The following is a 13,800-nucleotide window of genomic DNA, read 5'->3' on the forward strand; positions in this document are numbered from 1 at the left end:
TTGAGATGATAGGCTCCCAGCCCTTGGGTGAATCCAGCACTTTATTCTCATAGATCCCTGGAAAATGGTGCTGGGAAGGCCACTCAGATGTCTTCTAGTCTAACCCCTAAGGTGCAGGCCAGGGTTGGCCCCTGCTGTCTACTCTGCCAGCCCAGCTGGAGGATCTCCAGCACAGCAGTCTCTTGCTCTTGCCCTCCAGGGACAATTCCTGGTCTTCTAGATCTGGTGCTCTGTGAAGGCTGTGTTAGGTGTCCTGTGCCACAGAGACTGGCTTGCTTAGCCAGGGCTCAGTTTCAGTGCTGTCTGGGATTGTGAACTTCAACTAAGAGCAGCTTGGTGGCTGACTCCTGGGGATACTGATGCAGCCCTCTCCCAGGACTACTGGTGATTGTACAGCCCAGAGCCAAGAAGAAGACTGAGCCTATTGCTGCCTGGGAGCCCTGGATGCTTTGCTTCTCTCCCTGTGTGAATGACTGCAGTGCAGGGGAACCTCTGCTTTGCAGAAAAGGCAGACAAAGTTGTCTCCACAGGGGAGCGGTTGCCAAATATCCTTGAACTGTTCACCTGATATCTCACAACAAAGAGGACATGGCAAGAACATATTAGAAAGATAACTCCATGTCTCCCCACGGAGTTGTTGAGATGTGTCAGGTCAGCTACAGCGTTTCACCATGGGGAGCACCGCAGCTTGTGGGAGTGTTGGCTACACAGAGGGAGGCACAGGACATGGGTTAGAGAGCTGCTGTGGCCATTAAACTGTTTTGGGGGTGAGATGGCTTGCTCTGGGGATGAAGGGAGTGGGGTTCAGACCCTTCCACCTTTAGGCACTAGTTCCTAGCCCAGACAATAGCAATCATAACATAATGCCTTGGCTATTTGGGGTAGAACTCTACTAAAATCACTAGCTGGGCTCCTTTCCAACATCCAGTTTCCAGAGCTATCACCTCAGAATTGTCCCTGCTCCTGTCCCTAGAGAGGACAGCAGCTCCAAGAGCTCCTCTAGGCAGCACCAGGCTGCCAGGAAAAAATGCCCCCCACGATTCAGGGGGAGGCAGCAGTGCCCCAAAGCAAAGCCCAACCCCAAGGTATAACTTCTGCCCTGGAGGAATGAGCCACCCCTTCCTCCAAGCCACCTGCAACTCAGCAGCTCACCCTACAGATTCCGCAAGTGGCTTGGTAGACTCCTCAGAGACAAAGACGTGGCAGGAAAATCTATGGTCTGCTGGGTGCTTGGTGATAAATCCAAAATACCTGGAAGAGAAGAGACAGGAGGTGAGGCTGCAGCAGAGACCAGGCACCGGGCTGCCCACCATCTGGGTGGCATGGCCTGTTAGACCAGCAACACAAGGACTTGGTCACTATCTACAGCAGGGCTCCCTTTCCCCTTTGAAGCAGGAGGGGACCTGGCTCTTCTGAGCCTGGAGCCTGGGGAATGTTGCTGGGTTGGGAAGTCTAGGAGAAAAGGGTCTCAAAAGGTGGTTTATACAAGTGCCCAGCCCTGGGGAAGGGGAAATGGGGATATTTCCCCAATAGGAAAAATGTTTCCACTGCCAAAAGTTTCAGCTTTATACCAATAGGGGCATTGGGGCAATAGGGGCTTTTTTAGCAGCCATGGCCAAGGAATCTATGGCACTCTGCACAGTCCTGTTTAACCTTTGCAGCATCCTGGAAAAGACATGTGGGTAGACAAAGAAACTGAGGCATGGCAAAAAATAGAACTCATGAGTCCTGACTCCTGGCTCCTGCATGACCAATGGACCTGCTCTCAGGGAGGCACACAGATAAAAGGACATGAAACCGTCATGGGTGGGGGGCATTTCTAGGTTTAACATATCTAGAATCACCCCTGTCCACACATCTTCATGCTATGGTCGGGCTTGGCTGGCATCAGCACAGCCACCCTCCACCACTGGAATGAGCAAAAGGGGTGGCACTGTGCCTCCACTTGCACTGGCCTCCGTTCACCCCTGCCCTGCAGGCAGGTCTGCCCCACTCTCCTACCCATGGCTGGGGCTGGATCTGAATGGCAGCAGCAGCAGCCCTCTCAGCTGACAAGTCCCCCACTGCCCTCCACACCCTGCCCACAGCTTCAGGGACCCCAACTCCAAGAAAGCTTCCTGGCCCTAAACTGGAGAGAAGGTGGGCAGCTTCCTAGTCCAAGCTTCCCTGCCAAGCAAAGTGTATGGGGGGGAGCAATTTGAGGTGGGGTACCCTCCATCCAGGAGTGGGCACAGAGGCCCTGCCACCCCACAGGCACTCACTTGTTGTTCTTTGGATGGTACCCACAGAAGGAGATGTTCTTCAACTGGAAAAAATGGCTACATTTGTTTCCCTGTGGGACAGAGAAAGGAGCTGTCAGATGTACTCTGTGCTGCTTCCAATGAAGGGCTGTCCCTAAGGGGCATGGGAGCCAGATCGCTGCCCATCTCTCTCCTGTGGACATGCATCCATCAGATTTTTGTACTACTTGCAAGGCAGAGATTCTGCTCTGGAGAGGCCTACAAAGGGCAGCAACAGCCCATGGGCCAGAACCATCCCACAGGACCTTTGGATCCAGCCTACAGACACAATGGGGGCACTCGATGGCTGGGATGCCATCTGTGGGCATTCTTCATTTGGCACTGTGGGGACAACCACCAGTTGTGGCAGGGTCCTAATGTCTCCCTGCCTCCAATTCGGGCTGGATCATTCCAGCCCACAGCTAGATGAAGTTGCCTACCACTGCAATATAGGGAAGTGCTGCCCTGTGAGGCATGGACAGGGCCAAGGCAGAGGTCCAGAACTGGGGGCATGTCAGGACTGAGCTGCACGGGCAGAGCTGTGTGCAGCCAGGGTTGGAACTTCAGGGCGCGTTTTGTGCAGGGACTGAGGGCCACAGTCAGAGCTGGGCTGCAGAGCATCAGTATGCCCAGTGCCCAGCTCTGAAACCACACCTTCCCCTTGAAATTTACCCTTTGCAATCTGCCATCTCTCCTCCTCACCAGCCACCAGCATTAGCCACCAGCACAGCATTTCACCTAGCATTTCAATCAGCTTTCACATGGAGGTGCTCAGCTCAGAGGCAGCAGGTTTGTCTACACAACCTCTGTGTTGCACCTGGGAGCACTGCTGTGAATCACACCCTACAAACTTGTTCCCACCCTGTATATGCCAAAACCTAGAATGGCCAGAAGCTTGCAGTATTTCTCAACATGTGTCAGTAAGCCCTGCTGTGACAGAAAGGCCAAGAGCAAGTTCTGGAGCTGTGCTCAGGGCTCCTTTAAGGTGGTCATACTCATTTCGAAGGCAACCCAAAGGACCCACATGCTGAGCAGGAGGGAGTGGCAGTGTGTAGAATATGGCAGCACCCCCATGAACCTGCTGTAGACATCTCCAGGCCATTGCTTACCCGGCAGAGTCCATCAAGTTTTCCTTGCTGAAAAGGAAACCTCAGCAGAAAACTTGATGGAAATGCATATTTTAAAGATATTTAATAAGTCACTCAGCCCGTGCCATTTACAATGCCCTGATCAGCAACTGGAGGCTTTCAGTATGAATCAGTTTGAGAACAATACGGCAGCATCCCTTAACTGCATTTCCAACCCAATGAGAACAATACAGCAGCATCCATTAACTGCATTTCGTACACAATGAAAATCCCTGCCCTGAGGCCCAGCGGCCTTGAATTACTCTAGCAGGGCAAGTGCATTCCTATGGGAGGGACATGGCTCTCTGAATAGCTTTGTCCGATGGCCTAGTCTGGCTCTGCCCAGCTTCATGCAGGCTCTGTGGAGGCTACTTACGCTGAACACTAATCAGAGGCCTCCTGTGCCCAGCTAAGGAGCTTTGCTGTGCAGATCCAGAGTGCGCCACCCAAAATAGTAGCAGAAGGGCTTACAGGTAGCTCACAGATGCTCAAAGCCATGCAGCTCACAAGCAAATCAGGCCAGGAGTGTACTCAGCAGTGAGGAGGTTGAGCAGGCCCCTGGGATGTGGGCCCTGCTGTTGGTGAGAGCTGGGAGGGGGGCACCCTCTATATAGATTTCAGCTACTCAGGTGACATTTCTGGGACACAGTTCCAACAGTGAAGATTTGCATATATACATATATTTGCAAATGAGTGATTTGCACATATGGATACAGGTTTCCCTTGCTTTATGCAGGTTCTGTATGTGCGAATTTGCTCTTATGCAATAACCCTTTTTATACTAAAAATTCATTATATGCAAGGTAATTTCACTCTTATGTGATTGGTGCGGTGGAAGCCTGTAGTCAACTGCTTTGGGCAGTGCATTGTGGGATTGATGTGCACTGAAATATAGTCTCCTGTGTGGAACTGTGCTCCTTGCTCATTCTCTGTGACACGTTTCTGTATTTGCCATCCCCATTATGGTAACATTCACCACCACCCTGTGCTTGTGTGTACTGTCTGCTGTTGGTGAGTACCAAAATTGTCTTGTAAAAGTGGTAGAAATGGGTCTGGAGGTCAGCATAGTCAAGGTCTTGGAACATATCTCTATTTGTTACATTGTAGAGAGTTCCCACTATGCAAATTTGAGTTATGCCTTCTTCCTGGAACAGGTATACAGCATAAAGCAAGGGAAACCTGTACTGTCTTTACTGGGCAGGGGTAGAGATGGGAGGAGGATGTGCTGGCCACTGGAATGTACTCAGCTGGAGCAGGGGCAGGCCAAGGTGCAGGGGAATGGAAGAGAGGGGCAGCCAGCAGATACCTTGCCGTGCTCCTTGGCATCGTCAGACTTCACGGCAATCTTGACTCCACGCACACTGATCTCCAGGATACAGCTGGAGGGCGGGTTAAAGTGCACAGTGAGGCGGCGGGTGGTGGCAATCTGAGGAAGATGAAGGGACAGGCTACAGAAAACATGTAAGTACTCACTGCTTCCCCACCCTCCTCAGCGAAGGGTCTCTGCTGGTGTCTAGCTCACCCCAGCAGGCACTTGGTTCTTCAGGAAGGAAGCCACCCCCTGCTCCTCAGGGTGGGAGGTGTCTCAGCCTGGGATGCCCAGGAATGGGGACTACTGTACCTTCTGCATAGCTGCACACAGCACGTCGTTGCCTTTGTGATATGGAACTTGGACTGAGCCAAGGAATTTCACCCGGAACTGATCCACCCAGTCGCTGTTCTTGGTCAGGGCTGGGGAAGAAATTGCAAGGCAGGGGAGAGCATATGAACCTACAGAGATGGCATTAGAATGTGCACACATGCATGTACACACACACACACACACACACACACACACACAGAGGCATATGGCATCTGGGCCCAAACACATGGCTTATAAGGTCTAGAAAGTTTCAGCCCAACTGGAATACAGGGCCCAAGGCACAAGGCTCCAGCACCATGGACAGAAGTTGGCTAGGTCTCTCCCTGCTCCTAAGCTGGCATCTTGAAAGCAATCAAGCAAATTCCCTTAACTACAATTCAAACCCAGTGACAATGCCAGCCCTGGGGCCCAGCAGCCTGGAATTACTTCAGCAGGACAGGTGCATGCTCTTCAGAGAGACTCCTCCCTCTCCATCAAGACTGGCGTAATAGCCAGCTGCGGCTCAGGAACACCCTTGAACTTCAGCAGCAAAGTGAGTGGTGTGGGCCTGGGCTGAGGGGCATGGGCAGGGCGACAGAGGTGGGACTGGTACCTGTTATATGGTCAGGATCCTTGGTGACTTCGATAGCATAGTAAGCAGGGAAAATGCCACGGTCACCCGTCCTCATGTTATAGGCCTCGTACCAATAGTCTTCTGCCTGCACCTCCACCAGCAACGGGTCGTCCACCTCCAGCTCCAGCTCATCCGCATGACGAGGGACAAACCTGAGGAGGGGGGCACCAGCACTTTGTCAACTAGGGGCATAGAGCCAACACCCTGCCTAGTGTCTAAGGACAAGGTGAGGGGTGATGCCTGTATCCAACAGATACTGAGGGAGAACAGTGACCTTGGAGCTAAGCAAGTGGCTTGACTCCATAGGGAAGAGCCTGGTGATTCTTAGTGACCAGAAGGGCAGCACAAAGCCACACTGGAGACCTATTGTCAGCTATAAGAGTGCCCTCCCCTACTGAATACTCCCTATCTAGGCTGCTTTGGAGGTCTCCCACCTCAGGAGCGATGAGTTTGAAGCTTCTTAGCTTCCAAGTGAGGGCTGTGAGGCACAGAGGAGGTGGCCAACACCACTGTCTGGGATGATTGGGTCCTGGTCTTCCTGGGTGAGTGCTCTGGGTAGAAGAGCTTGTTTGCTTAGGAGGAGAGGATATCTGTGCTCACCTGAAAACAGCGCGGTGAGTCTGCTCCTGCTCCTCCCCATTGATCATACAAGAGAATAGCCCAAAGGATTCAGCACCTGTGAATGCAAAGGGGAAGGCATTGGTTTTTGTGGGGTTCCTCAGTGGGCAAGGAAACCTGAGTTCCTGAGGGCCACCCCTGGTGGGGGCACTGGGCTCAAGACTGTCATGTCAGTGCTGCTCTGTTTCTCACTCAGACAAACCCCATCCATCAGCAACGCAATGGGGAACAGGTGTCTGTCAGAGCTGCCCTGCTCCTCACACCCTGCCAAAGACCACAGACCACAAACAGCTCCAGCCCAAGGCCACAGCCCAAATAGCAGAGTCAGTTTCCTAACAGCACAGTACACTCCACCTCAAGCTAGCACTCCTGCCTTACAGGGATCCCTTGGGAGATGTGGGAATCCAGTCTCAGAACAGGACTTGCACCTGGTTAGTCACCAAAGCAGAAGGGATGAATGGAGACATCGTTGTGTGTGTGTGCAAACACATGTGTGCATGTGCGCGTTTCTGGAGAAGGGAAACTAGGAATGTGGTGGCCAATGGGGTAAACCTGGGTATATGGAGGGAGGTTTACTCAATCACCCCTCCCCTAACTTAATCACAGTTTGTTCAGGCAATGAAAAACAGGTGATTCTCTGGCTGAGGACAGAAGGAGGAACTGGATGATGCCACAGCAGTATTTTTGAGGGAGCAGGTAATAGAAGGAATATGGGATGAGAGACCGTCTTAGGAGGGTCTCTCATCTGGGGACCATATGAAGCTCACTGGTGGGGCAGCTGTAGGGCAGACCTGATAATCCCACTCCTGGCACATTCCCACAGAGGGGTACACATCCACCGGGGACAAGTATCACAGGATCGCCTCTGGCTAAGACATGTTAGTGTGGATGCTGGATAACACTTAACCAAGACAGTCATGCCCAGTGAAGATACTCTATTATTGGGTGTTCTCTCAATGAAATAGGGGTCCTGCTGTGTCCGGCACTATGCAAACAGACAGGCATACAGCCCCTGTGCCAAAGGGCTTATGAATAGAGTGGAGAAGAGGAAACAGAACCGCAGAGAAGGACCATGATTCTCCAAGGCCATGCAAAAGCGCAACAGTAGAGTTGGGTCTAGAACCAAGTCTCAGAGGATTGCCCTGCTGGCTAGATCTGGAGTATGGTCGAAGGAACCTAACTGTTTGTGCTTCCACCACTTCATTCCAACTGGCTGAAACTCCAAAAGACTCCAGTCTCTAGTGAAGATGGAGCTGTGTGATGTCACCCAAAGGTTGAGTGATGTCACCCAATAGCTTCCAACCCTTCCCAAATGAATCATCAGTGGACAGTGCCAAGGCCACGCAGCACCAGGAGATGCTAGTGACAACAGAGTTCAAGGAAATTGCTGCCTCCAAGCCACCAACGGAGCTGACTGTCAGCACTTCCTGGAAATGAAGCTCTATCTGCGTCTGACCTCACCCATCCTCTTTTGCCCCTCCGCCTCCACCTCTGGGGGAGAATTACAGAAGAAGGCGGGGAGGACATTTCAGAATCAATCTGGTTGGTTTGCCACCCTCAGCTCCTCACAGTTCTCAAGACTCACAGCCACAAGGTGGGAGGAAAGGTGAGGAGCTCTGAGAAACAACAGCAACAAATGAGGTTTGTTGCTGTCCTGGGAAAAGACCAGAGCCCGGTCTCACGCTGAAGGGCCTGCTATCTCACCAGCAATTTCCTGCCAGCAGGGTTTGCAAGGCTAATACAGTCTCATTAACCTTGGGGTAGAGAAAGAGAAATCACAGACCCTGTCAAACAGTGACCTCTGGACACCTCTTGCCTACACTGCTCCAGACCTCTGCCAGGCCATGACTCCCAGCGTGCCAACCACTCAGCCTCACACAGGGGTGTGGGAAGGAGAGAACAGGATCACCTTGCCGTACAGTGATGGAGCCCCCACTGCTACCCATGCCCAGTCCTCCCAGGAGGCAGAGGAACCCCCTCCTCCCCGGCACTCACTGGAGGAACGCGCTCGGCCGCTCATGAAGACATTGAGGAACTTCTTGGAGAAGTGGATGTCCGCCTCTGGGGTGGAGTCCTCAGAGAGGCAGACTGAGTCACGCTTCAGTGCATCCTCCTCATACTCCTCGCCAATGGCGGACTCATACGGCGAGGAGACACAGTTGTCATAGACGGTGGTTGAGTCGCTCTCATCGCTGTAGCCTGAGTAGCACTGCTTCAGGCTGACCAGCTCCAGCTGCACGTTCTCATCCACCACCAGTGTGTACTTGACCGAGTCATAGGAGAGGGCGCTGGTGTCAGAGCTCACCGAGGCCCGCTGGAGGCTGTGCCCAGGCCGGTAGCCACTGTTGCTGCCACTACATGAGGTTCTGGGCAGGCTCATCTTGTCAGGGGAGGACATGTAGTCCAGCACCTCATCCTCCTCGCTGATGGAGGGGTTGGGCTTCCCCGCCAGTGCGGGGTAGCTGGAGGCATCAACGTCAGAGCTGATGGACATGCGGTTCTCACTGGACTGGGACAGGAACGGCTTCTCGGGCTCCAGCGGATCGGAGTTCTTCTGCACAGGCGTCAGGTAAATCTCCTCGGTGGCCTCGAGCCTCACGTCCGTCTGGTAGCGGATACGGTCCCGGTGGGCTTCCGGCCCCCTTGTCACCACCACCACACTGGGGTTGTGGGGTGGGGGCCGGCTCATGGTTTGGTGTTTCTCAGGCGCCCGGGAGGAGGCCACACAGGCAGGGGCAATCTGTGTGGCAGCCGTGCGCCGGCATGGACTCTCCGTGGACGTGCCCCGGTCTTTGGTGGAGGTTGTGCTGTTTTGGTGATTGACCTCATCACTCAGGCAAACGTGGTCATGGGGAGGGGTCTGCTCACCTGGGGGGGCAGGAAGAAAAAAGGAGAGGGGCATCAGGTAGCCAGTTCCCACATGCAAGGCGCCCAGGGGCACTCTGGGTTGGGTTATAAAGTATGTAAATGCCCAGAACATCTAATGTCATAAGAGCTCCAGTGCGCTGGGGCTGAGGCTGAGGATGAGGCTGCAGGCCTGAGCAGACTCCCCAGAAGGACCCTTACCCTGTGTCAGATGGCCCCACTTTATTCAAATGACACTCCTGCACGGCTCTGTATCTCAGCAAGAGCCAGTCACCACCAGGGCCTTTCCCTGGGCTCTCCTGCTCCCCACCACCAGGGGAGTTATCCATGCACCCGGGTTGCTAAAAGAGCATCCCTTCAAAGCAGCCTGTTTCTTGATCTGAGCCAGCAGTTCAGAAGTCGGGTGCCCAGACCAGAGAGATTTTGATCCAAGTAGAAACACAACTTCCCACAGCACCAACCCACCCCAGCTGGGGCCAGGTATCCAGTAAACAGGGAGTTGGTGGGATGTCGTCCCCTTGCAGGCCCACTATGCATCCAGCAGCTTGTGGACAACTGTAACACTCAGCCCTCTGGCACAAGCCAGAGGGTCAGGGCACTTGAGGATGCAGAACTGGGCTTGCCCCTCTGAGACCCAGGCACCAGAGAAACTCCCAGGAGAGAGATCCTGGGATGGGAGATAGCAGCCCCTGCTGAGAGCCTGAGACTCACCAGTTTTCAAGGGGGAAGATGACCGGGACACCCGCTCCTGCCAACTGTGCTTTTTCCCAAGAGAGTTGTTATTCAGAGTGTCCTGAGGGAAAGAACAAAGCTGCCTTGTAGCTGGAACAGTAAACAGCGCATGGCACAAAGGCATCCCGTCCCTCCTCTGACCCACCACGCTGCTGCCCTAGCCTGCTCACTGCCAGACAGTTATTTTCTGCCTGCGAGCATCAGGGGAAATGGTTGCTCAGGGGGATCTACCAGCTAATCTCAGCTGCTGGTGCTGCTGCTGGGAAAGTTTGGGTCGTAGCTCAGGGGTGAAACCCCAGCATAGGAGGGATAGGCCATAAGCAAAAGAGCCTCACCTGGAGCCCTAAAATGGATTAGGGGGCCCCCAGAGATTTTATTATCCCCTTGCAGGAAAATCCTGAGAAAACTTTGCGCCCATCTCTGATGCATCACTGACACACTGTGCAAGCTCTCTCAATTACCCACTTCATGCTCTCTCCTCCCCCTAGCACTAGCTTTGTCATCTGCACTGCCCCAGGACTTGAGGAGGGCCCATACTCTGGGACACTAAAACTACTAAAGAGTATTTTCTCCTCAGCTTCTGAGCCCGTGAGGCAGGTCATGTGCTTGGTAATGCTTGGCACGGGAATCTCTACATACTGAGTGTGTGACCTGCCATGTATGGGACCCTTAAGGGCAGTGTCAGGAGAAATGTTGGAGAACACAGCAGACAATGTTATTTGGGTAAAAGTGATACCTTTTATGAGACCAACTGAATAGTTGGAAAAATTGTTCTTTGCAAGTTTTTGGGCACAGGCACCCTTCTTCAGGCATAGGGAGAATCTGCTGGTGTTTGCAAGCACTCTGCAACACATCAGCACCCCTGGGCTTCTGCAGTGCCCCTGACAGCCTTCAGGGCACAGCCTAAATGACACACACAGGCCAGGCAAGAGAAAACAACCCAAGCTGATCATGGGTGATGTTGTCGGGGACCTGGTGCACATTCCAGTGAGGACAAGGCCTCCTTTTGGAGCTATTCAGGGAATTGGGTTGATCCAAAGCATTAATCCTTTTGCAGCTGCTATTCCTGCATGTTCTAGACACCGGCAGACAGACCCTGTGGGTCTGAGCAGACAGATCCTGTGGTCCCCACTAGCTATACCTGGGTATGTAGCTGACAAATTCTGAGGGCACTCAGACAGTGGGGTCTGCCATGAGGAGGCAAATTGTCTAGCCGGGTATCCCCCTCCTTGGTCTGACTAAAAGGGCCAGCTAGCCCCAGGTCAAGCTGTCCAGCACAGTCTTGAAGGCTCTTTCTCAGTCTAACAACTAAGGAGAGGACTCCACATCTCAAAGATAGGAAGTATCTGGAGGTTCAGCCAGAGTGCTCCCATCGGTGACACCCTGCCCTATTGCTCTAAAGATTCGCCTCCAGCCCTCCCAGGGCTTTAGACACCTGTGAACATTACCTACCTGCTCTACATTTACCCACTACTGAACCAGCCTAGCCAGACAGAGGTCTTTTACTCCAGGCCAGGTCCAGGTCCAGGTGTCTGAGGTCTTTGGGAGTATAAGTTCAGCAGTGACTGAGGTGAGGTCCCCCCAGATGGCTTCACCTGCACTGCGATGTGAAGCTTCAGCACACACAGTCCTCAGGATCTCACTGCTGATTTGCATCTCCTTGACACTCTTGGCCTATTTCCTGCTCCTGTTTCCCATCCTAAGCCTTGAGTCTCTCGCTGGTGCTTCTGTTCCCCTGGTCCCTCTCCAAGGGAGGATCTGGCTTTCAGGCTATTTTTCCCCAGCTACAGTAGCTGCATTTCTCCAGCATGAGGGTTTTAATTATTTCTTGTACATGTATCCACCCCATATGGATGGATACATGTACAAGAAAGCCCTTTGGCTTTTCTTGTGACCTCATCAGGTTATGCCTATAACAATTCCTTCCTCCCCCCTGGGAGGGATTCAGTTCTCCTGGGGATCTTCTCACTCTACAAGAGCCTGAGCTTTCTGATACTTGCCTTCTTCCTCCTTCAACAAGCAACAAGCCAAGAAAGGAGGGAAAGACCCCTCTGGAGGGGCTGCTGCAGGTTTCCAGCATAGTCTCAGAAACCCCTCTTACACCAATGCAACAAATCAAGCTTCCCCAATTTGCTTCTCCATAGCTCCTGAAGACTCAACAGGATGGGCCATAAGCCACCTGAGCTGCCATAGCAACCACCTCTGCTAGGACTTCTACACACCATGTGCTGAGCAGCAAGTGGCTGCTAGCCCCCACTTGTCCACTAGTGCACAAACCAGCTAGGCCAGATGAATTAACACAGCAGAAGTGGCCCATACAGCTTGTGTAGTGTCCAGGGAGGCCAGCCTCCAGATTAGTATCATCTAGACAGAAAGGAAGCTAGAAAGGGTGGCGCAGGGTGGAAACCACATGCCCTCAAAGACCACAATCCAGTGGATATTTAGTCCCAACAGAAACTGGCCCATTCCCTTCCCAGCACTCAGCTTGCTCGCATTCCCACTGTGTCTGTGCTCTGCCTTGATGGGGAGAGGGGATCTCTCTGGATAACCCTCCCTTCTGTGTGGTGGTGTCAGGACAACACCAGATGGGGACCTGGTATGCCTGAAACTTAGACCTTAGGGCCTGTGTCCATCCAGCAGGTGGGCCCAGGTGGGCCCAGTGCTCAGCCATATAGGGAGGGAGGAGACTATGGGATACAGAGGAAAAGAGGGAAAGGAGTGTGGGCATGTGATTCATAGGGTGGTCAGGGCAATGTCAGCCACCCCATGGCAGTAGTTACTTGGATGCTCTGGGGTCTGTATCCCAGCCCAGCTCCCAGAACAGAGGTGGAGAATGATCTTCCAACCCCCTACACCCATGTAGGACAGCATCCACCTGGGAGGGAGCAGCTTACAGGGAGATGGGATTGCTCCCAAATACCAGAAGGGAGCTAATGTCAAGAGAAGTGGTGAGAATGATTAACTTTGGGGGTGGAGGTGGCCTAGGACTGACATCAGGGTTTTTGCCCCCTTCTTGTCCAGTCCTGCCTTTGGAGAAAACACATACAAGTCTCTACCCTAATCCTTCCCTTAGAGAGTAGGAGTTAGGTCACTAGCCCAGCAGGACACAGAATTGTTATCCTGTTGTACTGCAACAGGCAGCCACGCATCACTCCACTGAGCCACGTGTCCCACCACACAGGCTTACAGGCGACGCTGGTCAGGCCACAGCTGGAGTATTGTGTCCAGTTCTGTGCGCCCCATTTCAAGAGGGATGTGGACAATATGGAGAGGGTCCAGAGGAGGGCCACCCGCATGATCCGGGGACAACAGGGCAGACCCTACAGTGAGAGACTGCGGGACCTGAACCTATTCAGCCTCCACAAGAGAAGGCTAAGGGGGGACCTGGTGACTGTCTATAGACTCACTAGGGGGGACCAGAAGGGTTTGGGGGAGACGCTGTTTCCCCTAGCGCCCGCTGGCATAACAAGGAGTAATGGGCACAAGCTGATGGAGAGGAGGTATAGATTGGACATCCGCAAAAACTACTTCACGGTTAGGGCGGCTAGGAGCTGGAACCAACTTCCAAGGGAAGTGGTGCTGGCCCCTACCCTGGGGGTCTTTAAGAAGAGGCTGGATGCCTACCTGGCTGGACTCGTTTGAGTCCCATTTCTCTTTTTGGGGTTTTTTTGTTGTTCTCCCGCCCTGGCGGGGGGTCGGGCTAGAAGATCTACTAGGTCCCTTCCGACCCTTAATCTATGAATCTATGAAAAGAGTGGTGATCCCATGACTTCACCATGTGGTCACTGGCAGGGAGAGGGGGGACAACACGGCAGCTAGCATGGCTAGGTGGAGCCCATGCATCAGGGTATTTGGCATGCAAGCACTGGGGGTTTACATAGAGAAGACGCTCTTCTGTTAAGTGAATGGAGGGGGAGCCTGGCA

General features: G+C 53.2%; 1 protein-coding gene across 4 annotated transcripts in view; it reads right to left on the reverse strand.

The window, feature by feature from the left end:
• Nucleotides 1-13,800, reverse strand: part of MAPK8IP1 (mitogen-activated protein kinase 8 interacting protein 1) — a 58,778-nt gene that overhangs the window by 1,500 nt on the left and 43,478 nt on the right. For all 4 annotated transcript variants that reach the window (XM_019519327.1, XM_019519328.1, XM_019519329.1 and 1 more), the window contains 8 exons: nt 9,856-9,937; nt 8,275-9,147; nt 6,262-6,337; nt 5,641-5,813; nt 5,028-5,137; nt 4,713-4,832; nt 2,262-2,332; nt 1,153-1,251 (listed from right to left, as the gene is read on the reverse strand). In XM_019519327.1, the coding sequence (XP_019374872.1) occupies nt 1,153-1,251; nt 2,262-2,332; nt 4,713-4,832; nt 5,028-5,137; nt 5,641-5,813; nt 6,262-6,337; nt 8,275-9,147; nt 9,856-9,937 (1,604 nt within the window). The remainder of the gene's footprint in view (nt 1-1,152; nt 1,252-2,261; nt 2,333-4,712; nt 4,833-5,027; nt 5,138-5,640; nt 5,814-6,261; nt 6,338-8,274; nt 9,148-9,855; nt 9,938-13,800) is intronic.

The sequence above is a fragment of the Gavialis gangeticus genome, unplaced genomic scaffold (assembly GCF_001723915.1).
Source record: "Gavialis gangeticus isolate Ggan-Ray unplaced genomic scaffold, GavGan_comp1, whole genome shotgun sequence".
Lineage (NCBI taxonomy): Eukaryota > Metazoa > Chordata > Crocodylia > Gavialidae > Gavialis > Gavialis gangeticus.